We start from the raw sequence: 25,920 nt of genomic DNA, 5'->3' as shown, positions 1-25,920 counted from the left end.
CGCCACACTCAACCAGCCCAGGGACGACCTGCAAGCCTCAGCAAGAAGGGCCTCGGGTTTCTGATCTGGGGTGGTGGGGGGCAAAGGTTATTGCCACACCCCCTTGACATCTGCACCCAGCCTGGCAATAACCGCTGGAAGCCCACTGGTCTCCCCTGTGGGAATGTGGGGGGGTGCCATAGGCCTCAATCCCACCTCCTCCATCCTCTTCCCACCCCATTTCCTTCACCTTTACCCTCTCCCCCTCCCTCTCATCTGCTCTACAACAACATCATAGAATGTAAAAAATAATATTAATAAAAATTGTTTTAAAAAGTTTAGTATTTGAAAGTAATAAAGTGGAATTATCAGGAAAAAAAAAGAAATGCTACTAAAAGTATAATGCTTTAGTTAATTTATTATGCTTCATCACACAGTTACCCTATTTAGAATAATATAGTCCCTCATCCTTCTTTGTCCTCTCAACCTTATTTTATTTTTATTTTTCTTTGCTTTTTATGAATTTATTACCACCTGACATCTGTGTGTCTTTCCTTCTTAGGCCAGTGTAAGTTCTTGAGGACAAGGTCTATTTTGTTCACTGTTTTGTTCACTTGACTCAGAACAATACTTGGCATTCTGTAGACATCCAATAAATATTTTTTGAGTGAATGAATTACATTCCACTTCTCAGTTTTTACCAGCTGTAATTTCAGTGTTCAAACTTGAAACTTGTTCTGATGTATACAATGTGTTAGAATAAATGGGGAATTTTTTAAAGGTAGATTTTCAAGTTAAATTGTTTTGTAGATGAAAATTACCTATGTCACCCTTTTGAAGTAGTAGGATGGTTTTATTAATACAGTAAATATTAATATTAAAAATATTAGTGTATGTCCAAAATTTGTAAGAAGGAAGATCTTTTTCTAGATAGCTAAAGTTTACCTGTTTTATTTAGGTATTTTAAAAACTTTATTTTAATTATTTGAAAAGAAATAATGTTGAAATACATTGTATTCTTCCTTGTTCTTAAGACAGTGTACAAAAGTTGTCTTGCAGACAAAGCCATATTTATGAACTGGGATATAAATCCATCATGTCAATAGTTGTTTAGGTCAGGGGTTTGCTTCTGTACTCAATAGCCCCAAGTGTCAGCATTCTTTTAATTTAATGTTAATTCTTATGCATGGAACTTAAGAGATATTTCTTCTTGTTCTAGTCAGTATGTTTTTCTTTAACAGTACCTTGGCTCTGTTCTTTATAATTTTGTGCTCTGTTCATTGTAACTTGGTGCTGTTTGTCTCTTGAAAATGGTTAGATCCAGATACCCAAACTGCCAGCATCACATAAGAGAAAATTTTTAAAACATTAATTACCTTCAGTTTGGTAGAATTTTGGTTGATATCCTTTTAGACTTAGGCAACTCGTGATATTCTTCATTTGTTTTCCCTTTTGAAATAGGAATTGGTAAAGTTAATCAGTAACCATCAGGTAACAGTAATAAGTGGTGAAACCGGTTGTGGAAAAACCACTCAAGTTACTCAGTTCATTTTGGATAACTACATTGAAAGAGGAAAAGGATCTGCATGCAGGATTGTTTGTACTCAGCCAAGAAGAATTAGTGCCATTTCAGTAAGTAATCTCTCACTTTTTAATATTTCCTCTTTTATCTAATTCACTCTCCTTTAAGTAATCTTGCTAAAACTTACTGATTTTGAAGACTTGGAGTGATTCTTAGGCCTAGGATTTATTGCTATGAAAACAAATATTTGGCTGACAAATATTTGGTAGTAAAGGCCAAAAGATTGAGTAACCTCTGTCTTACATATAACACATGTTTATGAATTCAAGATGATTTATAAATACAAGTTTCTGTATAAATCCAAAAGAATAAAAAATTGATAAAATGTTTATAGAATTGATTACAAGCTTCAAATAATCTTCATCATTAGATGCTTTAAATTTTACTACTTGGTTTATTCAAAATTGTTTTCAGTTCTCTCTTACTGTTTTTTCAGTACATGAGAACAACGAATGGTGTGGTGAAAATGGAGAAGCCTTGCTTTTTTATTTTTTAAGTTGCATTTCTGTAGTCAGTGTTATTTTAATGCAGCTGCTCAATAAGAGGACATTAATCATGAGGAAGAAGGCATTGTTTCAGATTTATCTTGTTTGCTTAAGTGATCCAGGCTACCTAATCTTGATAAGTTCAAAATTTCAGGAGGACAAGCCCAAGTAATAGTTGTTAAATACATGTTATTACAAATAACATTGGTTTTTCTTGTTTTTAGTTAATCTAGTTGAGTATATAAGTGATATATTGTTTTAAAGATATTTGTGGTTTCTTATAACATTTAGTTTGTATAGTGAATGTATTCCCATGTTATATAATTCTGAGTGTAACTTTAAATTATGAAGATTTATGGTTGTCTTTGGTTTTGTGGTAGTACTATTTATCACATCTCTAAGTCATGTAATATAGAACAACACCAGTCTGTACCACAAACAAAAAAAAGAAGAAAGTATTAATATTACTGACCTATACAAGTTTTACAGGCTTAAAGCATGATTTCTAACTCTTTTTGAAAAGACAAAAAAAAGGTAGAAATTAGCAAGAGGATACTCTAGAAAGACACTTTGAAAATAATGTTGAGAGAGAATTTAGCCTTGAAGGACTTTATAAGAGGAGATGGAAAGTAAACATAAGAAGCAAGTAATCTTCACCTCTTAAGAAGGGCACACACACTTTTAGATACCTCAGATTTTAATAAATATCTCTATTTTTTAACTCATCTGAACATCTGAAGAAACTTTTTTTTTAATAATCTCAGATTTTCATGGATTTTCAGGGTATTTGTCCTAAAGGAAATTATATTTTCTTTGTAACTGTATATTATTTAAATTAAAGGTTGCAGAGAGAGTGGCTGCAGAAAGGGCGGAATCTTGTGGCAATGGTAATAGTACAGGATACCAAATTCGTCTTCAGAGGTAAGGAATGTTCACTTCTTGTATACAGGTAGATTTTATTGAAACTTGGAAGCTGAAGATTCAAAAGAAAGGAGATTTTCCCCATTGTTATACTGGTTATTACTATTAGAATTATCTTTTTTTTTTCTTTTTTCTTTTGGCATCTGGTGGTATAGGGATCCAAACCCTTGGCCTTGGTGTTATAACACCCACTCTAACCAACCGAGCTAACCAACCAGCCGTGGAATTAACATTAACAGCAACTGCTGCAGCATTGATGGCATGCTACCACAAAGTCATCTTTTAACTCCAAATCAGATTTGTATTGCCTTTTTACAATGGGCTTTTACATTATGGAATGATTAAATGGTTATACTTTTAAGAAGAAGTTAACAACATTGGAGTATGTCAACAAAGATAACGTATAAGGAGTTGACTGTAGTATTTTCATTACTCTATTGTGTTAGGTGTTCTTATAACTAAAAAATTAAATGTAGAGATTTTCTTTAATGAGCTTTTACATTATGGAATGAATAACCTTTTTCCTAGACATATAGTCATTCTTCAGTATCTGTGGGGGATTGCTTTTAGGACCCCCATGGATAGCAAGTCCCTTATATAAAATGGCATTCTGTTTTCATGTGAGGCATTTCAAAAAGTTCATGGAAAGATTCATATTATCTTTTAATTCTGTTTTTCCACAAACTCTTTGAGGTATCCTCATATTACCTACACACATCTTTCTGTTTACCTTTAATCATCTGTAGATTATTTGAAATACCTAATACACTATCAATGCTGTATAAATAGTTGTCATGCTGTTTTGTTTTTAATTTGTATTATTTTTTATTGTACTGTTTTTTATTGATTTTTCCCCCCCAAATATTTTTGATCTGCAGTTAGTTGAATAGTGATGCAGAACCCATAGATACAGAGAGCCAACTGTATATTAGTAGAGCATCACTCCCTCTAAAAAGAGTTGACATCCTATATACACCTTTTGGTATCTACTGCCTTTCTTTAATTTATTGATTTTGGTATTTTTAACCACCCATCCAGCTCCACTGTACTTCTTTAGTCCTTTTCTGAAGCTCAGGATTCCATTTACCTTTTTAAATGAGCAGACTTTCCAATCACTGAACCAGAAATTTAGGGCCCATAAGTAACTCTGTCATTCTCTTAATGTAAATGATTATGCCTTTAGGAAGAAATTAACAACATTGGATTATGTCAACAAAGATAATGTATAATGTGCTTGAGTGTAGTATTTTTTTATTACCCTATTGTGTTAGGTGTTCTTATAACTAAAAAATTAAGTGTAGAGGTTTTCTTTTAAAGTTTTGTAGTACTTAGTAAATTATTAGAAAAGAAAACCAAGAATTATTAACTTATGTTTTTTATCCATAGTCGGTTGCCAAGGAAACAGGGTTCTATCTTATACTGTACAACAGGAATCATCCTTCAGTGGCTCCAGTCAGACCCGTGAGTGTATTTCAGTTAAAGTCTTTTATTATCAAAAGGTATAATTATTAAATTGGATTTTATTAGTTGTTAAAGAAAAATAGTTTTTTAAAAATAATATAGTGAATTCCATACTTCACATTTCTACTTTAGGCATTTGTCCAGTGTTAGCCATATTGTGCTTGATGAAATTCATGAAAGAAATCTACAGTCAGACGTTTTAATGACTATTATTAAAGATCTTCTCAATTTTCGATCTGATCTGAAAGTAATACTGATGAGTGCAACATTGAATGCTGAGAAATTTTCAGAATATTTTGGTGAGTAAAATTTATGATGATTACATTAGAAAACATAGCAGAAAGCCACAGAATTTTTTTTTTTTTTAACTAATATGGTGCTATGTACAGAATAGTCGAAATGAATGTTTAGCAGTTCATTTTATTTTAAAGTTATTCTACCCTCTAGTTTCATGAATCAGAGAATTGGGCCTATTTTAAAATAATGGCATCATCTCTGCTCTCATAGTGAAGATACGTACCTTCACGTTGCCACCACCAGACAATTAAGGTGGCATCACCGAAGTCAAACCACAGATTTGAGTAATTTCATAAACATGTTTTTGTGATTCTTCTGTGGTTCTTATGTACTTTCACAGGCTATGGTGGCAGTTTGTTAATAATACTAGTAACCACTTAAGGAGCACCTTCATTGTGCCAGGTAGTATATTTGGCACTACCAAATGGTAGTGTATTTGTCTTCATTAATCCTCATAATACCTGTGAGGTAGGTACTTTTATTTTTCCTGTTTTACAGATGAGAAGGCAGTCTCAGAGCAGTTGAGTAGGTTACCAGGGTTGCATAATTGACAGAAGGACGAAAGGATCTGAAACTAGATTTGACTAGCTGCCAAGTACATTCTTTTAAAATTATGCCTCAGTGTCTTTCAGCTTATAATTGTGGAGGAAGGAAGGGGAAAGGGAGGGAATTAAAATGTAATATAACTAAATTTAATAAATATTTTTGTTTTTAGTTTTTAATTATCCTTTAATATGCATTCCAGTTAAACTTTAAAGCTTTATGAGATTAGTCAAGGCTAGTATTATGTCTTTTTTTTTTTTTCAAAGAAACACCTAGAACTAACATTGAGTAACTTGCTCAAATTTATGCAAATCAAAGACAGAATATTGATAACACCTCAGATATTTTGACCTGTGATGTGGTGTTGGCCTTGGTTTACAGTGTGTACATATTTATTACTTGTTTTTTTTCTTATGAAACATAAATAACATGTAAGTAACATACTGGAAAGATTTTTTATAATTCGCGATTCTGAAATAGTGACAGTTTAATATTTGATTAGGTCTTATTTTGACTACTTTTTTTTTTTTTTTTTTTGTCTTTTTCGCGACCAGCACTCAGCCAGTGAGTGCACCGGCCATTCCTATATAGGATCCGAACCCGCGGCGGGAGCGTCGCCGCACTCCCAGCGCCGCACCCTCCCGAGTGCGCCACGGGCTCGGCCCAACATTTTTTCATTAATTCTGGGTGCTACAAGGAGTAATGCTTCTTATGTAGATTTCAGTAAAACTTGAGTTCTACTATAGCACCATCTTGGCTAATGATGAAGAGAAAACAGACTTCTAACTTATGGGGATATTGAATTCAACTTAAAATGTTCTGTGCTTTGATATTCTGTGTTATTCTGTAGAACTGTGAGATGTGTGTATAGTTTGTTAGTAAAATGGTTTTGAATGAAGACTAGACTGCTGCTATTTATTAAACTTGATATGGAAAAATAGGGAAGAACTGTAAAAGCTACTGGACCATATTCTGAAATTAAGAATAGTAATAGAGTCATTGTCCTATTTCCAGCATATTGATTTTTTTTTTTAATAATTGATCACAGATTTATGTTTATGTTTTGTCTGCCATAATAGGTAACTGTCCTATGATACATATACCTGGTTTTACTTTTCCGGTTGTAGAATATCTTTTGGAAGACATAATTGAAAAAATAAGGTAAGTAAACATTGGGAAATAAAAGAAACTAAAAAGTACTAACGTGTCACTTTTCTTATGTTGAACTTTAGTCTCAGAAACTCATCGTTGACCACTTCTTTCTAAAATATTATTTTTCCATGTTTCAGGGATTCTCAAACTTGACTGCTCATTAAAATTACCTGGAGCTTTTAAAAATCCAGATGCCCCATTCATATTCCATTCATTAAAATTAAATTACAATGTCTGGGGTGGTAGCCAGGCATCAGTACTTTTTGAAGATCACTGGGCAGCAAAGTTTGAGAATCTCTGTCTTTAGTGTTTGGACTTCTCTTCTGGTTCTTCCGTTTTCATTCTCCTTTGCTGGCTTCCATTGCCTACCCTTCAAATATGATATCCCCAGCATTCTCAGTCTTTTATGTTTTCATTGTGCAATCCTATCTATTTCCATGACCGTGGTTTTGTAGTTTCACATTTCTTTCATTGTAGTTTCAGGACTAAAGCTGTTCCTGAATTCTGAACTTTTTTTCGACTCAGCAGTGTGCCAGTACCACAGAGATCTTGAACCTAACACTGTTCAAGACAAAATTATCATCTTATATTTGATCCCCACAATTCTCCCACCCCCCAAAAAAATACGTTTTGCCCAGTGTACTTTATAATAATTAATGATACTATCCTCCATCGAGTTTTCAAAATTATAAAACAAAAATGCTAATGTTTATTAAGCAGTTAATGTACCAGGGTATGCTCATGCTTTTATATGCTGTATGATTAAGTTATTCCCGTTCATTTTGTACTTAACCCCCAACACACAGACCCTGAGGGCTTTCTCCTTGAACATGCCTTCTCATTTTTATTTCTTTTCCTTAAAGTCCTTATTATCTCTCCTGTGCTAATATGATAGTTCCTCTTTTGGTACTGTGGTCTTCATTCTTGTAACTGCTGCCATACATTTTTCTGAAAACAAATCTGGTCATGTGAGCTTTTTACCCCTAGGCAAGCCTCTTGCATATGAGATGTCTCTTTTAAACACTGTTTAAAAGCCTTTATTGGTTTACTATGGCCTATTTCAGAGCACCTCAGCTGGTATGCCCATGTAATAACAACACTCTGGCTACTGGCTGTTAGCTGCTAGCAGCTTTCTCCAGGAGGCTGTACAACATTTATATTCGTTGTAGGGAAAATGGCTAGGAAAGCACAGCCCCATAGGATCAGGTTTAGATTCTTTAGCTAGTCATCCCAAGGCCCGTTACAGTCTTTCTCCATCCTCTGAAGCCTCATTTCCCAGTCATGCATCTCATGGTTTACCCATGCTAAATGCATCATTCCCAGACCATGCTCCTTTATTCATGCGTTTGTGCTTTATTGCATGCTAATTTCTCTTGTTAGACTTTCATTTGCCACCTTCTCCATCCTTTCGCCTGTAAACTCTTGATAATGTAAGAAAAATCTTAGCTTAATTGTCTGTTAAGCCTTCTCTGAAACCTCTCACAGACTGAGTTGCTTTCTCATCTGGATTCCGTAACACTTTTATCATACCTCTTCTAACACCTTATTGCCATGCAGTGTATCTCTTTATATTTGCCTCTTTCACTAGATTTTAAACTTCTCAAGGTCAAGGATTTTGTCTTGTTCATCTTAGTAGCTAAGGCATAGCACAGTGCCTAACCTGCAGTAAACATCTGAATAAGTAATTAGATAGGTGTAGAAACACTTTCGTGGTATTTTTTACGACTCTATAGCTCACATGTTAAATGAGAAAACCAGGAAGTGATAGTGGAAAGGTGAGAGCAGAGATCGTATGGCCTATTTTACTTGGCAAAAATCAGCTGAATTTTGATTGGAAATTTATTCAACAAATATTTATTAAACTTTACTTTATGCCTTGCATTGTGCTAAAGTCTGAGCATAAAATAAGAGAAGGCTTGGTACAGACCCTCTATTTTTGTCTAGACAGGGAGACATATAAGCCATTATGTAAAGTCTGGGAGAAGCAAAGAGTATATCAGAAGTAAGATTATGTGTCAGGGATAGACTGGGCAAATCAGGAAGGCAGTGAAAATCAGAGTAGGAAAGAGGAAAATATGTATGTCAGAATGGAACGTATTAAAAGTCTAATGGTCTTTCATGCCTTTGGTTGTACCATCAGTGGCCATAAATTTTCTATACACTCCCTCTTCAATTTCACTTTGTACCTTGTGTCCCAATTCCTGTCATGGTACATTTAGCAATTGCTTTTTAAGAGAATGATAGGTAACAGCTTGATAATTTTTGAACATGAAGTTTTAGAGACCAGTATTCTAAAGTCACATGATGAATTGCTTTCTTAAGCTCCCTAGGAGACAGGGCATGTACAGGGAACTGTAGCTAAGGGGTCTCTAAGCAAAAAGGTGGTATTTGTGCCCTTGCCATCCCTTAACCAACTTTAAGAGGGAAGTTGAAGGAGGGTGGTCCTTGGTTAAAGAAGCCCCCAGCTGTCTTCTTCCCGGAAGACTTGTGCATCTGAGAAGTAGGAAGGAAGAAACACAATGGCCAGTCCAGGAATAGAGTGAGATGATGTGGAGGGTTGTGACTGGGTTCTGGGGGTGAGGGTGGTTGAAGTTTACTTCTGTTTCTGGAATTGCTGGGAAGGGAGCCAACTGTGATTCCATCCTGTTGACTAGGACCAATCTCTGTCTCAGGTTGCCCTACTTCAAGTTAGTGCCTCTATATGTATCGAAGACTTAGGGGAATCCTGGGTCACAGGTACTGAATAGGGAAGGGGGTTAACACTTTCTGGGTATCTACTATATATCAGGCACTATGCTTTATCACTTTTTAAAAATTCTCATGCCAATAATATTGTAAGAGTATTAATCTCTCAAATAAGAAAACTAAAGACAGGAAGTTTAATACATTGTCTAAGGTCGTGCCTTGGTGTAGTCGTTCAGTGGCAGAGCAAGGGCATCAGTTCTTTCTGACTCCGATGTCTGTGTTCCAGTCTCCTCTATTTCATCAGAGGTGTTATCCACTAGGCAAACTCTGAGAGGCTTTGGGGCTAAAGTGTAGGTTTATTTTTCTTTGTTTTTCTCCTTCCCCATGTTTTTCAGAACTCACAGTGGTAGGTAGAATTCTTGGGCAGAAATGCCCTCTGTATTTTCAGCAGTCACCACAGCTTGATGAGGCATAGTGTAACACTGGACTGATACTCAAAAGACTTGAATACTGAATCTGGATCTGCCATTAGCTATAACTGACTGAGCAGAATTAAATAGTTCTCTAGCATGGGTCTGTAGGTCTGTGGATACACTATCTGAATCTTCCAGGGGTACTAACTAAAATTCTTAGATTAACCACCCCCGTCAGGCTTAGTGAATCCAGACAACAAGGGATAGGATTTAGGAATCTGTATTTTACAAGCTGTCCAGGGGATTCTTGTGTACAGTTAGGTTTGGAAAAGTCTGTTTTTAAAAGTTGAGTTTTTCTGCTAGGCAGTCATTAACTGTTATTTTGGACTTACATTAATGTTAACTTTTGTTGTATAGCAAACTTAAATTGAAGGTAAAAGTTACTCTAGTATTTTTTAAATTTTGACTGCTAAATATTGTCTAGAGGTTCATATACTTCAATAGAGAAGAATGCTTTTTACGTAAACTGTCAGGTTTTATATATTCATCAGCACTTAGAAATAAATTGTTGTTTAAACTAGCATTCACTAGAAAGTATAATGAAATGTTCTCTAGAATCCTAAATGTAAAAAGTCAGATGTTAGTTAAAACCAAGGAGTTTCAAAAAGTGAAGATATTTAGGAATCTTTTTATTTTAGATATGTTCCAGAACAAAAAGAACATAGATCCCAGTTTAAGAGGGGTTTCATGCAAGGGCATGTAAATAGACAAGAAAAAGAAGAAAAAGAAGCAGTCTATAAAGAACGCTGGCCAGATTATATAAGGGAATTGCGAAGAAGGTAAGTCTGTTTTGTTTGAAGGTGAGAATGCAGTGACTGATTAAAACAAAAAGCTGGGGTTGTCTTCTTGAATTTGCACATACTTGAAGAGGAGTGTTATGAATCTCATATTCTAGTAAAATGCCGTGCTGACTTGACTTATAAACACTGTTTATTGCCCCAGTAATTTTCTCTTATCTATAGATTTTGTTTCTCCATTTGCAGATTGAGTTAAGCTTCCATAGCAAGTTAAACCACAAGAGACTCTATCAAGCGTTTCATGACTTTCTGTTTAACTGTTAGGTATTCTGCAAGTACTGTAGATGTTATAGAAATGATGGATGACGATAAAGTTGATCTGAATTTGATTGCTGCTCTTATCCGATACATTGTTTTGGAAGAAGAGGTTAGTTTTATTAATTTTTTTCTTCAAGTAACATAATTTTAATTTTATTGTAACATACCAAGGCTTTGAAAAAAATAACTTAGTTAAATGCTTTTAAAAAAAATAGACTGGATGAAATTGCTTTTGACACTAGAAATAAGAATCTCAAAATAGTAAGAAGATTTAGGCATTTGACCTGTTTGAAGAAAAGAGTAATAAGCAAGTGAAATATCTGGATTATTTTTAAAAAGTGAACTTGTAATCTTTTAGTTATTAACCAAAATTATCCTGAGCTAGTATAATTTTAATTAAGACTTAAGTGTGCACAGAATTTTACTGTTAGTATGTTTTATCAGTGTGATCCTTTGTAATAGTTATTTCCCCTCCACATAGGATGGTGCAATACTGGTCTTTCTACCAGGCTGGGACAATATCAGCACTTTACATGATCTCTTGATGTCACAAATGATGTTTAAATCAGGTATTATACATATGCATTTTATTGCACTTCCAAGGGTGGTGTTTGAATCGTGTAGCATGTTTTATTAGGTTTTTTCAAAAGTCAGATCTTTTCTGAAGTGCTCGGTCATAGATGAAGGTGGTGGGTATTAGTGAATTTCTTTATTTGGTATTATGAACGGAATATTTTATCTCTTTTCCAAAATTTCCCTAATGAAATTGAACCTTTAACATTAAAATGTTGGCATTTGGGTGTTTTCATTTTTTCACTCATTGTTGTGGAAAAGGTTGAATTTATTCCTTAGCCTAGGGTTTGTGATCTCTGACTGAAAAACAGAGTCACCATAAAGCTTCTTTAAAATTCAGATACCTAAACCCCATCCTCACCCCAAATCTAAGAATGTGACCCGAACTCTGAAGTTTTTATAAATTCCTCAGGTAACTCTGATTTTTTTAACAGCTTGTTTTGAAAGACAAACGCTTATATCTTAGAGAAATGTATGGGGATATTTTTCTTCTATAAAATTCAGTCAAAGCATTTTCAGGAATCATTATCAACTTCAAATTAATAAAATACAAAGCAATTTTATTTAGTAATTTATAGTTTTGCATATAATTTATCATCTTTATTGAAGTGCTTTTGACACATTGTATTTTTAGAAGGCATTAGAAAATATTTTGATCTGATTATATTGGCTAAAATAGTAAAGGTGTATTTTTATTCTTTTTTAAATTCTGTTATAATACCTTCAAAGCATTCTGTATAATTGGAATTATTTACTGTCTAGCTGGTAAAATATTTTGATTTAATTTCTCTGACTTCTTTGTAAAGAAACACTGCTTTCTCTTGTCAGTGACAACTTTTCTCTGAAGGAAAAGTGTAGTCATGACTAAACTATACAGCTGAATTTTTTTTAAACAAGGGGAATTTTTTTTTGGCTGAATTTTCTAACTTTGACCTCTTCCCCATCATAAACATTACTGTATGATGTACTTAATAGGTTTTAAAAAATGAGTGTGTGTAAATATTTATTAATAAAAATAAGATATAAACTAAAATGTAACATTATTACATTTAATATATGTGATAGGGAGTGGGATAGATTATCGTTAACTTTCTAATTTGAATTAACTATTCTTGAGGAAAAGAGGTATCAGTTTATACTTCCACCACCAGCTCAATTCCTTTTAAAGGAAATCTTTCCAAAATGTAGTAAGAATATTTTTTCTTAAATAAATTATGTTGAAAAAAATGTAGCCTTAGTAATCAATTATATATCTAGCCACTATTAGTAGGGGGGGAAATTGGCCTAACTTTGAACTAACTAAAAAAAAGAAATCTTGGAACTCAGTTATTATATGCTTATCAACTGCTTATTTCTTTCTTTTCACAATAGTGTAGACGGTGTTCCCATTGACTCAGTGTAAATTATTTTTTTCCCTATTATATTGCCTTCAACAAAGTTGTTTTAACTTTCATTATTCCTGGCTTCCAACTTTTTAAACTTTTTGTAATGAAACATTTTAAACATACAGAAAACTAGGAAATCATAATGGACACCATATACCCATGACTTCAATGCAGCAACTATTTTTTTGATCTAGATTTTTCCTTTTTAAAGTGAATTGCAGCTATTGGACTTTATACCTAAATATATAAGCAAGCATCTCTAAAAATAAACAAATTTCATATATAACCATGCCATTTATCATACCTAATCCTTAATATTGTCTAATAAACCAGTTAATAATCAGATTTGCCCATTTTTTTCAAAACTGTCTTTTACAGTTAGCTTGTTCAAACTGTAGAAAATGTCAAACCAGGTAAATCTTTCACTCTGGCTCTAGAGCATCACTTCCCTTCTTTTGTCCATGGTAATGACTTGTGGAAAAGACCAGGCCAGTTGTCCTGTAGTAGGTTCAGTTTTCTGAATTTGTCTGACTATGGCATCACTTTATTTGGTCCTCTCTTACCTGTATTTCCTGAAACCTGGAAGTTACATCTGAAGACTCGATTCAATTCAAGTAAAGGGTTTTTGGTTTGAGTGTCTTGTAGTTGATTGATTTCATACTGTGTCACAGAGACAAGTAATTCAGAGCATTTTTTTTAGCGGCATCAGTTGATGGACAGCTTTTTACTATTTTTTAAGATTCATAAAATCTTTTAAATTCAGACAGAGTCATAGAGTCTTTTTGGAGCACCATAGCTCATTTGGATGTCAACTGTTCTTTTGGGAAAATTTGGACACTGTTAGAGATTTAAGTCAGCTTGCGTTTTTGTAACCATAGTTAAACTTGAAATTAACCCTTTAGCCCTCACTTTTTAACATTCTCCCTCTCTCCCCTTTCTTTGTATTATTATACCAAACTTTGTCTATGGACTAATAATTATGAATGAGATTGAGCTATTTTACTTTGAAACTTAAAAAGTAGGAATATAATTTTTTCTGTTTTTAACAAAATTATGTTTAAAAAAGTGGGTTACTTTTAGAACGTGTTAAACTAAACCAGAACTATTTTATTATTTTCTAAGTAAGACATAGATATTTAATAAGTTATTTGCTCTAAAAATTTAGGTATTTTCTGTTGGATTAAAATAGTGAGGATCACCTGAAGTGTACAAACTTATATACATATTAAGCAAAATTCTTAAGTCTTCAGTTAAGTGGTGGGAATAGAGTTAATGATCTTTTATTGGTATAATTTGAAAAGATTATTCCCAACTTATGAGCACTCTAAGAATTTGGAGAAAATGCTTATCAATCTGAAGTAAATTAACAGAGTAAAGTGGCAACTGGAACTTGTTGGGACACTCAAAAAAATATTTAAAAAATTAAGTTGGTCTGATTATATGTAGAAATATAAACTAAGAATTATGTAGTTCAGGACCTGAATTCATTGTTTCATGTATGTTTGATGAAGCTTTTCTGCAGCTCTTTATTTTAAAGTTTAATTTTCTTATTAATTTTCAGATAAGTTTCTTATTATACCTTTACATTCACTGATGCCTACAGTTAACCAGACACAGGTATGTTGTAAAATTTATTTATTGTCTGTCTTTCAAACTGAGACAAGCTTTGAGGACTACTTACTGTGTGCTTTCTTTTCTTTTCTTTTTAAGGAGCATTTTCAAATAGTAATCCATATTAAAAATACTTCCTTGAGAGCCTTTGCAAATGAGTCTTCAGGGGATGCTTACACAAAAATTTGAGTAACAGAGGGTAACCCACAAATCACATTAGTTTTTCAACATTAGGAAAAAGTTTAAAGAATTGTTTTTACCAATAATTTGTTTGGGTTTCCTGAATTTAAGGAAAACAAGGTATGTGAGTACCACTAAAAATAACTCAGCCTAGAGTTTAATTATCTGTTACAAATGACAGCTTGATGTCTGAGATTTTTATTTAACAGAATTAATATATTCACAGGTATGAGATTTCCTGTTGTATCAATAATACATTATGAATGTTTTGGCTCTGTCAGATACAGGGATTTCCCTTATTTGAATGAACACTGCATTCTGAGAGGCAAGATAATTTCCTGAAGTCCATTGTTTGCAGGGCCTGGTAGAATGAAATGGGTCAGAAAATCTATTTCTCTTCCCTTCTAGTTTTTTCACTCTTCTGTCTGTAAGAAAATATCAAGATTGTTTTATTGAGATACTTTCAATATCCTTTTGCTGGTACCTTAGTCCTGGGTAAGACTCAGCCAACTTAGATGTAGAGTACACACCTGAGGGAAGAGAAGTGGGGAGCAAGAGCACTCTGGATTCCAAAGATTGGACAGAAGAGTATCTAGTGTGGAGATACTTCCATCTTTGACACCCTGACGTATCAAATTACGTATTTCTTTGCTGGAGAATATGTGGCTAGACTAGGAAACAGTATTTTCTCTATTGATTACCATTTTTATAAATAAGGGGATAAGTTTGTGTGTGTGTGTGTGTGTGTGTGTGTGTGTGTGTGTGTGTGTGTGTGTGTGTGTGTGTGTGTGTGTGTGTATATATATAGAGAGAGAGAGAGAGTTTTGCATTATGTCCGGTGGTGATTAACTGTCTTTCTTCTATTTATGGGCATTGTCAGGAGTGGTACTGTTTGTAGGATTTAGCATTTGAGAAGGATTTTTTTTTTTTTTTTTTTTAACTCCAGTCAGATCTCAAGCTGACATCTGTTCTCATGGCTTGGGCATCTGCCTCACTGGTCAGTGTTCTTAACCTGTGTAGGTTTGGCCTCATCATTCTTACACTTAAACTTTTCTCCCTCTACCTTTTACTCTCCAGCTTTTGTTAAAGGATATGCTATAAACTTAAGTGATCATATTTCATTTGAAATCTTGTTTGTCATAAGATTGTGACACCTGTGGGAGATTTAGTTTGGCTTACCAAAAGAAAATTTCATAGTATTGAAAATTATGTACATGTCCTAAATATATCTATAGGTATTAGATGCATGTCAGTGAATGCTAAAAATGTCACAGATTGCTAAAAAGTGAGCCGTTTCTGAAGTAATTTCTCTAATTGCAAAAATAATGTATTAGAAATTTGTGTACTTTTGGTATTTTGATGTATTTATTCTTACAGGTATTTAAGAGAACCCCTCCTGGTGTTCGGAAAATAGTAATTGCTACCAACATCGCAGAGACGAGGTAAAAAGTAGTTTTAAATATCAACTACTGATGATTACATAAGTTTTGAACCCCATAAATTATTAACATACCTTAGCCTTTATCCTCTGCAAGATAATTTGTAATTTCTTAAAAATAAAGCTTTTTTTTTTTTTTTTTTTTTTTAATGTGGTCATGGCAGTAAGCATAGTTTTTTTGGTTTTTTGGTCTTTTTTTAAACCCATACTAATGTTTTAGCCCTCTTCAGAAATTGCCTTTTAAGCGTTATTTCCCTAAAGCTTTCCTAAAGTATGGGAGCTGACGTCACTTTTGTCATTTTTGCCTGTTTCTGGTTGGGGGTGGTAATATTTGGTATTTAGTTGCATCCAGCCTTTAAATTTTCTTACATTCCCTTGGACGTACTAGTGTACAGTTCAGTCACTGAAACAGATTGTTCTGTGGAAGGTGATATTAAATTATGGCACTGAGGGGCCCACAGAGCTGGGTATAAAAAGGCATCAGGCAAGCTATGAGTTTTGGTTATAGGCACGTAAGAATTGAGCATGTGATCTGAAGAACTGGCGGTGTACTGCAACTATAGCTACTGATCCTGCCTACTGTTAGGCACTTCATCCCGGTAATATCAGTAAGTGTTGAAAGGGGGGTGAAAATCATTAAATGCTAAAATCAATTTGAACCAATAAAAAATGCTCTAGAATCCCTATCTGTAGGCCTGTTATAGGTTAGTAGTGCTTTTGATGTGTTTTTAATATTTTATGTATCTGTTTTCCAAACAGCATTACCATAGATGATGTAGTTTTCGTGATAGATGGAGGAAAAATAAAAGAGACACACTTTGATACTCAGAACAACATCAGTACAATGTCTGCTGAGTGGGTTAGTAAAGCTAATGCCAAACAGAGGAAAGGTCGAGCTGGAAGGTAAGATAAGAACTTTGTCCAAAGCCTTTGGAACACAAAAAAAATTTTATGTAGCAAAATGTGTTGCTGGCATTTAAAAACATTATTTATTAGAAGAATTACCTTTCATATTATGTTGAATGTCTGTAGCACATTTTTAAATGAGAAGGCTGTTTTAATCATAGTTTATTTGGAAAACAGTCTGCCACATTTTCTGTTTTTCTGATTTCTTAGTCGGGTTAATTAAAATTAGTATTCTCTATTATTATTTACGTTACTTATAATTTTGTTTTTATTCCTTTTTTAAAAGCATGTATTACCTAATAATAATAACACTTGACACTATTTGAGTGTCAGGTCATCTCCTGAACACTTTATGTATATGAACTTGTTTAATCCTTACCACAGTGCTGTGAGGTAAATTATTATCTCCATTTTTGGAGTAAGGAAATTAAGGTACAAAGAAATTAAAACTTACCCTAAGTCACACACAGCCAGGATTTGAATCCAGACAGTCTGGCTTCATACTCTGGGCTCCTAATCACTTACTTTACAGCAATACTGATTTTTCATTATTAGTTATTAATGAAAACAGTTTTTTTCCCATTGATGGTGGTAGTAACATAAGAAATAAAAATATCTCTGTCTTAATGGTAGAAAACATGATTTACCTTGAACTTTTACAAATAATTGTACCATTGCCTCATTTTAGTGCATACTTCAGAGTATTTTGACACTCATATTGACACTCTTACTCATATGAGTGATACCACTGTCTGGAGTTACAGAAGAGAGTTTTTGCTTTGCCTCTTATAGGTAGAACAAAAGAGATTCCCATTAATCTTCAGATAGGGACTCATTTAAGTAAGAAAAGAAGAGCTGAAAGAAAACTTTACAGACCATTTCATCATCCCTTTGTTTTAAATTTGTACTATATGTATAAAGCTCAGATGCACTTGCTGTAATTTCACAGATTATCCCAAATAACTTGATTTCCAAGCAGTTTATTAGATTATGTGGTTGATGCTGTTGAACCAGAATCATGATTTAGTGAAAGAAGTGTACTTTCCTAATCTTTATCAGGGTATAACTTGATAGGGGACCCAGCAAGCCTGGAGTTTTTCTCTACAGGTGCATCACTGCTGGGTACTGATTCAAAAAGTATTCATCATAGTGAACAGGTTTGGGCACACCTTTATATATGAATAGTAAAAACACTTGGCTTTAGGTCTGATCCATGAAACAATAAAGGAATGGTATATTACATATTAACTAATTCTTCATTCCCAATTGGTTGAAGTTACCTGTGGAATTTTAGTGTTCTAATTTAAAAGGAAAATAGTCCCTTGCATGCTCCATAGATATAAATTCCTTTAGCAAAGCCTAATGAGATTGATGATTATTTTGGAGGCCAGGAAAAAGCCATACTATATGGTACTCAGTGAAGATACTTGTACTTTTAGTTTTTACTCGAGAGGTGTTCAGGCATATTATATAATGATGGGTCTAGGTAGATTCATGGCAGAAATAGCTAATATGTTTAGAATTTATTTTTATTCCTGTAACAGCAAGAGCCTATACAGATAATTATCCTGCTTGAAAATACATGAATACTGTCACGTCTTAATATCTGTCCTTAAAATGGTATCATTTATGTTACTAGTGGCAAACATAAAATAAGATCAGTATCCCTCTGAGAGCTCACTAAATAGAATGTACTTAAAATCTTTTTAAATAATATAAACAGGTTAATATAATGCCAGGATTTGTTACATAATACACTCACAAGGCGTATTTGAGGTTACAACTTTTAGCCTTAACCTGAGTGTCTAGACTGCTGTTACTGAGCATGGTGATCTGGAATCTGTCAGAAATAGGGAACCAGATTATTGGGCAAGGGCCAGAGTCTTGTATTTCTTTCTTAAAACTGAGACATGGGGATAGAGGGTTTAGGGTTTTTGCAAACAGATGGGATAAGGAATATATGATTCATAAAAATGAAATAATAATTAATTAAGTTAGTTATTATGTGGCTGGTAAGAAATAGGTATTAGCTACTTTCCCTGCCTGCTCTTTTCTCTGGAGTTCTAAAAGGTCATTGGTATCTCTTTTCCTCTCTTTTTTTTTTCAAAAGAGTTCAACCTGGTCATTGCTATCATCTGTATAATGGTCTTAGAGCAAGTCTTCTAGATGACTATCAACTGCCAGAAATTTTGAGAACTCCTTTGGAAGAACTTTGTTTACAAATAAAGGTAAATTAGGGAGATTTAAGAAACTAAATGAGGGTGATATTTTAATTTTCAGCATCTTTTGTAGAAGAAAGTACAGCTGACCCTTGAACAACATGGAGGTTTGAGGTGCCTACCCTCCTCGTGGTTGAAAATCTGTCTATAACTTTCCCTAAGTCAAGTAGTTACGTACTTAAGTAGTTGGCCCTGTGGAACCTGCTCATAACTCCATTTATGCAGGTTCCACATCCCACAAGTACTATTTTTTTTTGATCTACGGATGCAGAACCTGTGTATAAGTGGACACATACAGTTCAAAACTGTGTTGTTCAAGGGTCAGCTATACTGTATTAATGTTTGGGGGAAAAAATTGCATCTGTACTGAACATATACAGATTTTTTTCTTGTTATTATTTCCTAAACAATACAACAACTATTTACATAGCATTTACGCTGTATTAGGTATTATAAGTAATCTAGAGATGATTTAAAGAATCGAGGAGGATGTGCACAGGTTGTATACAAATACTCTGCTGTTTTATATCGGGAACTTGAGCATCTGCAGATTTGGTATCTACAGGAGGTCCAACTACCAATCTCCACAGATACTGAGGAGTGAATGTATTATCATGCATTAATTTTTGTGTGTGTGTGTGTTAGTAAACTGTGTATTTACACTTTCCTTCAAATGTGTATTAAACAGTTTTTAATTTGGTACTGCTCTGGAGCCAGGCTACCTGTGTTCAAATTCCAACTGCTCCACTAGAAAGCTAGTTCTATTTTATTGGGTAGATTTTTTATTTAAATTAACCTCATATAAAATTCTTAGAACAGTGCCTGGTACATAGTAAGTGTGCAGTAAATGTTAGATACTGTTATTACATCTTAAGATGTTATCCCTCGTTAGAAATACTTATCATTTTTTCCAGCATCTTATATATTTTGATATAATTAGCCTTATTTTGAATAAAATTGGTAATTGACTTGTTTGCTGAGATTTTAACCAGCTACTTTTCTTATTAGAGTTACTGGTAGAAAGTAGCACTTTAAACAAGTTTTTATAAAATCACAAATGTGATTTTAATTCATCTTGGTAAAATAACTAACTTAAAAATCACGTATAAGTTTGATGTTTTATTTGAGTGATTGACACAGGCAGGACTAAATTATATCAGTATATATGTTTAATTATATTTGTCTCCCCCCCAGATTTTAAAACTAGGTGGAATTGCTTATTTTCTGAGTAGGTTAATGGATCCACCATCAAACGAGGCAGTGTTGCTCTCCATAAAACACCTGATGGAATTGGTAAATTTGTTTTTTTTTTTTTAATTTTAACTTAGAGTGTTAGAGCATGTAAGCCAACTAATTATAAATTCCAATCACTCCACTGTCCTTTAATTCCGAAGATAACCTCTATTGTGACTTCAGTGGTAATCTCTTGCTCATTTTTCTTGATGGTTATGCATCTCTATAAAGAGTTCAGTTTAAATTTGCCAATTTTATGAACTTTACATTAACTCATACAGGACGTGCAGGAACAGAGTTCTGGATTCTTTCATTTAACATTGTGAGATTCATCTGCATTGCTTCTCTCAGCCATAGTTCATTCATTTTCTTTTTTTTTTCTTTTTTTGCCATATTTTATTGTATGACTACTGAAAAGACATTTTTGTTATTTCTAGTCTGGGGTTATCACATATAATGCTGGTATGAATATTCTTCAGAATTCAGTGTTGCCTGGTTCACATGTTCGAGTATGTCTCATGGGTGTATACTTAGTTGTGAATTCAGTGCATCATAAGATACGTATATGACCAAGTTTGGGAGATACCCCTAACAGTTTTCTAACGTTGTTGGAAACACTTCCACTTCCACCACTGCTAGATGACGGTTCTCATTGCTCTGTAGCTTCACTAACCGTTTGTATTATTGGTCTTTTATTCTAACCATGCCAGTAGGTATGTAGTAGTTTTAATTTGCATTTCATGACTATCATTGAATTTGTGAGCAGGTTTCATATGTTTATTGCTCACTTGAATAGTCTCTTGTAAATTGTTGGTGCCTGTTTTTCTGTTAGGTTGTAGGAGATCATTATATACTTGTGTACTCTTCATCTGAGCTTTTTATCAGTTGTGTCTATGTTTTCAGCTTTTCTCTTTTTAATAGTGTCTTCATAAATATTCTTTATTGTAATGTAGTCAGATGTTTCAGTGTTAAAGGTTATTGGTTTTTGCCCTTTAATAAATGTACCTACTCTGGGCTTATGAAGACTTTTTTAAGAAAAAAACTTTGTCTTTCACATTTAGCTATATAATCCATCTGCATATGATTTGTGTGTTTTTGGTAAGGCAGGAGTCATAGTTTTTACATATGCAGATCCAATTGACCAAACACCATTTATAGAAAAGTTCATTCTTTTTCTCTTTGTTTTGCATCCTTTGTTATAGGTTAGGTGTCTATGGATTTGTGTGTCTGTTTCTGGCTTTGTTCTATTCTATTGGTGGTCTGTGTTTGTATCTTGAACCAGTGTCACACACTGCCTTAATTTCTCTAGCTTTGTAATAAATCTTGCTGTCTGGTAGAACCAATCACTCAAATATCTTGGCCCTTCTTGGTGCTTTGTCTTTTCATTCTTCTTCAAGAGTGTCTTGGCCTTTCTTGGTACTTTGTATTTCCAAATAAATTTTAGAATCTTGGGATTTTGATTGAGCTTACACTGAATCTGTAAATCAATTTGGAGAGAACTGACATCTTTAGAATATTTTAACATGATCTGTTCCTCCATTTATTTAGGTACTTACCCTCTCTGTGTTTAAGAGTTTTCTATATAGGGGCTTTATGATCTTTTTTTAGGTTTATTTCTGGTTAGTGGCATTTTTGGATTCTGCTCTAACTTTTAAATGTTTCATTTTCTTATAAGTCTGATACATAGAAGTGCAATTGGATTTTGAATATTGACCTTGTATTCATTAATGCTGTAAAACCCACTTATTCTAATAACTATATGTAGATTTTTGTGCATACGCAGTCACATCTTTAAATAATACAGTTTTATTTATTCCTTTCCAGTTTTCTAGGACCCCAGTACAATGTTGAGCAGAAGTTGTATGATAGTGTCCATTCCAGTCTTGTTCTTGTTCTCAAAGGGAGAGCTGTCAACAGGCTCATCACTGAGTATGATGTTTGTTGGATATTTTTTGCAGAAACCCTTACAACATTAAGAAAGTATTCCTAGTTTACTAAAATTTTCATTATACATGGGTAATCAGTTTTATTAAACCCCTTTTCTGTTTCTGATGAAGAGATTATGATATGACTAGTTTATTAACGTATTGAATTACATCGATGTTTCAAATGTTAAACCAATTTTCGTGCCTCAAATAAACCTAACTTGCTAGGATTATGATTTGTTTTTTGTTTTTCATGTGTAAGTTTATTTAGTTTTTCTTTCTTCAAGTGTCCCTTTTATATTTAGGTATCAAGATTTTGGTAGGCTCAAAAGTTGGGTGTATTATGATTTCTTTTTCTCTTCTCTGAAAGAGTTTTTATAAGACTGAGGGTAATTCCTTCAAAAATGTTTAATAGAAGTCTATGTCTGATGGGATGCTATAGATTCTGTTTTTTATTTTTTCTTCTTTGTATCTTCTGGTATGTCTGGTTATTTTAATTGTGTACTGGAAAGTCTGTTTACACAATGCTTTGTAGATGAAAATGTGAATGAAGCCTGGGATGATAACTTCCTCCAGGAAGATTTATGTTGCTTCTGCCAAGAAAATTGTCCCTAACCTCTAGGCTCACCTCCTTGGACATCTGTTCTTCAACAAGCCCTAGACTTGTAATTCTTACATTAACTTCTCAGTGTCTTCAGTCTTTTCTAGCTGTCCTGTCCTTTGTGGGATGGTTGGACCAAGTTACTTAGGGAATCCAAGCAGAAGTCACTCCCATTTTCCAGGGTTTTAGATATGTTCTTTATCTCTTGCCTTCTTGTCTCATGCCACCTAAATTGCTAGAATCTAGGGGCTATGCATTGCATATTCCAAATATATGATAGTGTCTCTTTTTTTTTGTTTTTCCACAATCCATACTTTATTGGGTGATTTTCTTTATTTGAAAGTTTGCTAGTTCGTATTTCTTTTATTTCTCTCCTAACATTTACAGTAAGGCCAAGTTGTAGATAATTTTGTTTCTGTTTAAATAAGTTTCTAACCTTTGCTGACCTCAGAATTTATGTTTTGATGAAGAGAACCAAAGCTGAACGGTATTAGGGTACTTGGACTTAAGAGAGTGCGTAGTGGACTGTTACTTCTTTTAATTAAACAAAGATAGCTGTAAACATAATGCTTTACAATGTCTGTTTTAAATATAAAGTCTTTCTTTACAGAACGCTTTGGATAAACAAGAAGAATTGACACCTCTTGGAGTCCATTTAGCACGATTACCAGTTGAGCCACATATTGGGAAAATGATTCTTTTTGGAGCTCTGTTCTGTTGCTTAGACCCAGTTCTCACTATTGCTGCTAGTCTCAGCTTCAAAGATCCCTTTGTCATTCCATTGGTAAGAAAGAAATGAAGGCTAGGCATTTTTAGATGTAGAAAGTAGTTGTTGCTTAGATACATTTTTAATTAGCTTTTTATTGGAATGCTGTTCTCTATTATAGCATCTGAGCAATTTAAATTGCCTTTGTTACTTTTTTAAGGGAAAAGAAAAGATCGCAGATGCAAGAAGAAAGGAATTAGCAAAGGATACTAAAAGTGACCACTTGACAGTTGTCAATGCATTTGAGGTAAAAAAAAAAAAAAAAAAAAAAAAGTTCTGGATTGTGACAGATTATTCAAATGCGAAGCTGACAGTACAACAGGAACATATTAACCTTTTAAAATCTATATTACAGGTATCAGGAATAAATTGCTGAGAATATTAAAATTAGGTGAAGATTTGAAAAAAAATCGTAATTTCGATTTTGTAATAGCTCATTACATTTGCCCTTTTAGGGAAAAAAGTGTGTTTTGATAAGAATAGAACAAGTGAACAATTTTTATGTTTAGTATTATTCCTTTATATTTTTGTCATATTGCCATTCCTGACAGTTTTTTTCTATTCATTAATAAAGTACCTCTGTATTCAGAATTGACAGTTCGATAGAGTATAATAATCATGCACATAATTCAGATTGGGGAGACATTTTCTGTTCCCAAAAGCCTAGCTTATCCAAGGGTAAACGTTTATCATCCATCTTTGCAAAATCTAATGTAATTGGTTTATAGAGGCAGTAACTTTTTAGTATAGCTCTAGTTTGTTTTCTACAGCGTATTTTGGGAAAGTTTACATGTCTTTTCTTTTGAATGTATTTAGCCTGTCTTTCCCTTTTTCCCATTTTCTTTGTGAAGGTGATTGATTAATACATTATCCATAGTATGCCATTTTGTGTGAAATACACAATGAATATATCACTATATATAGTGATATATTTGTATAAAGGTCTGGAACTTCAATTGTGGTTATCTCTTAACTAGGATCGTGGGGGTTTTTTTTTAGTTTGTAAATTTGAAAATTCTTTGAAGTTTTTACAAAGAAAATGAAATATCAGTAGAAGATTAAATTATTATTAAAATAAAGATAGAAACTAGTAAGTAATCTTTACTTTGAGGAGCAATATAGATTTATTTCTTTTTATTTATTTTTTATTTTATTGGTTATGAATATTTATGGAGTACAAAGCAAATTGTGACCACTCGTGCCTAAGGTGTGATGGCCAGATCCATACTGTCAGCATGCCCGTTAACCACAAATTGTGATTATACCCCAAGTCCCCCACCCAATTATCCTCCCAATTATCCCCGACCTCCCTTCCCATCCCCCTTTCCGCACTCCACTTTGTATCCCTAGGTATGTTCTCTTGCTCTGCAAGTGCAACGCACCACTGTGGTCTTTCTTTCCTTCCTTCTCTCTCTCTTAGTTCCCACTTACGAGTGAGTACATACGGTATTTATCCCTCTGTGCTTTGCTTATTTTACTCAACATAAATTTCTTCAATCTCATCAATGTTGTTGCAAATGGGAGAATTTCATTCTTTTTTATAGCAAAGTAGTATTCCATGGTGTATATATACTACATTTTCTTTTTCCAGTCATGCATTGATGGACATATAGGTTGGTTCCATATGTTGGCTATTGTGAACAGAGCTGCAATGAACATGGGAGTGCCAGACATCCCTTCAACATGATGATTTCCATTCCTTAGGGTATATACCCAGAAGTGGGATTGCTGGATTGTATGGAAGGTCTGTCTGTAGTTGTTTTGAGAAACCTCCATACTGTTTTCCATAGTGGTTGTACTAATTTACAGTCTCACCAATAGCACAAGGAGCATTCTCTTCTCTCCACATCCTCACCAGCATTTGTTATTCTCTGTCTCTTTGATTACAGCCAGTCTAACTGAAGTGAGGTGATATCTCAGTGTGGTTTTAATTTGCATTTCCCTGATGACTAGTGAAGTTGATCATTTTTTCATATCCCTGTTGGGCATTTGTATGTCTTCCTTTGAAAAATATCTATTCAGTTCCTTTGCCCAATTTTTAATTGGGTTATTTGTTTTTTTACTGTGTAATTGCTTGAGTTGTATATTATGGATATTAATCCCTTGTTGGATATAGATTTCTTTATTTCTTTGTCCTGTAGGGCTGGGAAGAAGCTAGGCGACGTGGTTTCCGATATGAAAAGGACTATTGCTGGGAATATTTTCTTTCTTCAAACACACTGCAGGTAACGGTGAATATTTTGTGGTAATTGTCATATATAAATTAAATTGATGAATATATGTTTCCATAGTATATAATTAGATATGTAGCAAAAGTCAAATATATACAAATTTTGTGTATATTTGTATTGTATACAGAATAGTAGGGAGAATCTTTATTAAATCAACAAAACAAGTAAAGATGTATAATGTAGTATAATAAACAAAAAACTAATGGCTGAGAAAAGAAA

General features: G+C 33.6%; 1 protein-coding gene across 1 annotated transcript in view; it reads left to right on the top strand.

The window, feature by feature from the left end:
* Positions 1-25,920, top strand: part of DHX36 (DEAH-box helicase 36) — a 55,525-nt gene that overhangs the window by 19,546 nt on the left and 10,059 nt on the right. The window contains exons 5-20 of the mRNA XM_063099571.1: positions 1,441-1,611; positions 2,888-2,967; positions 4,354-4,428; positions 4,561-4,727; positions 6,348-6,429; positions 10,217-10,357; positions 10,640-10,742; positions 11,115-11,202; positions 14,153-14,208; positions 15,760-15,824; positions 16,580-16,723; positions 18,837-18,954; positions 20,140-20,238; positions 23,315-23,488; positions 23,631-23,717; positions 25,612-25,695. Of these exons, the coding sequence (XP_062955641.1) occupies positions 1,441-1,611; positions 2,888-2,967; positions 4,354-4,428; positions 4,561-4,727; positions 6,348-6,429; positions 10,217-10,357; positions 10,640-10,742; positions 11,115-11,202; positions 14,153-14,208; positions 15,760-15,824; positions 16,580-16,723; positions 18,837-18,954; positions 20,140-20,238; positions 23,315-23,488; positions 23,631-23,717; positions 25,612-25,695 (1,734 nt within the window). The remainder of the gene's footprint in view (positions 1-1,440; positions 1,612-2,887; positions 2,968-4,353; positions 4,429-4,560; positions 4,728-6,347; positions 6,430-10,216; positions 10,358-10,639; positions 10,743-11,114; positions 11,203-14,152; positions 14,209-15,759; positions 15,825-16,579; positions 16,724-18,836; positions 18,955-20,139; positions 20,239-23,314; positions 23,489-23,630; positions 23,718-25,611; positions 25,696-25,920) is intronic.

The sequence above is a fragment of the Cynocephalus volans genome, chromosome 1 (assembly GCF_027409185.1).
Source record: "Cynocephalus volans isolate mCynVol1 chromosome 1, mCynVol1.pri, whole genome shotgun sequence".
NCBI classification, from domain to species: Eukaryota; Metazoa; Chordata; class Mammalia; order Dermoptera; family Cynocephalidae; genus Cynocephalus; species Cynocephalus volans.
This window is presented reverse-complemented; position numbering and strand designations above follow the sequence as displayed.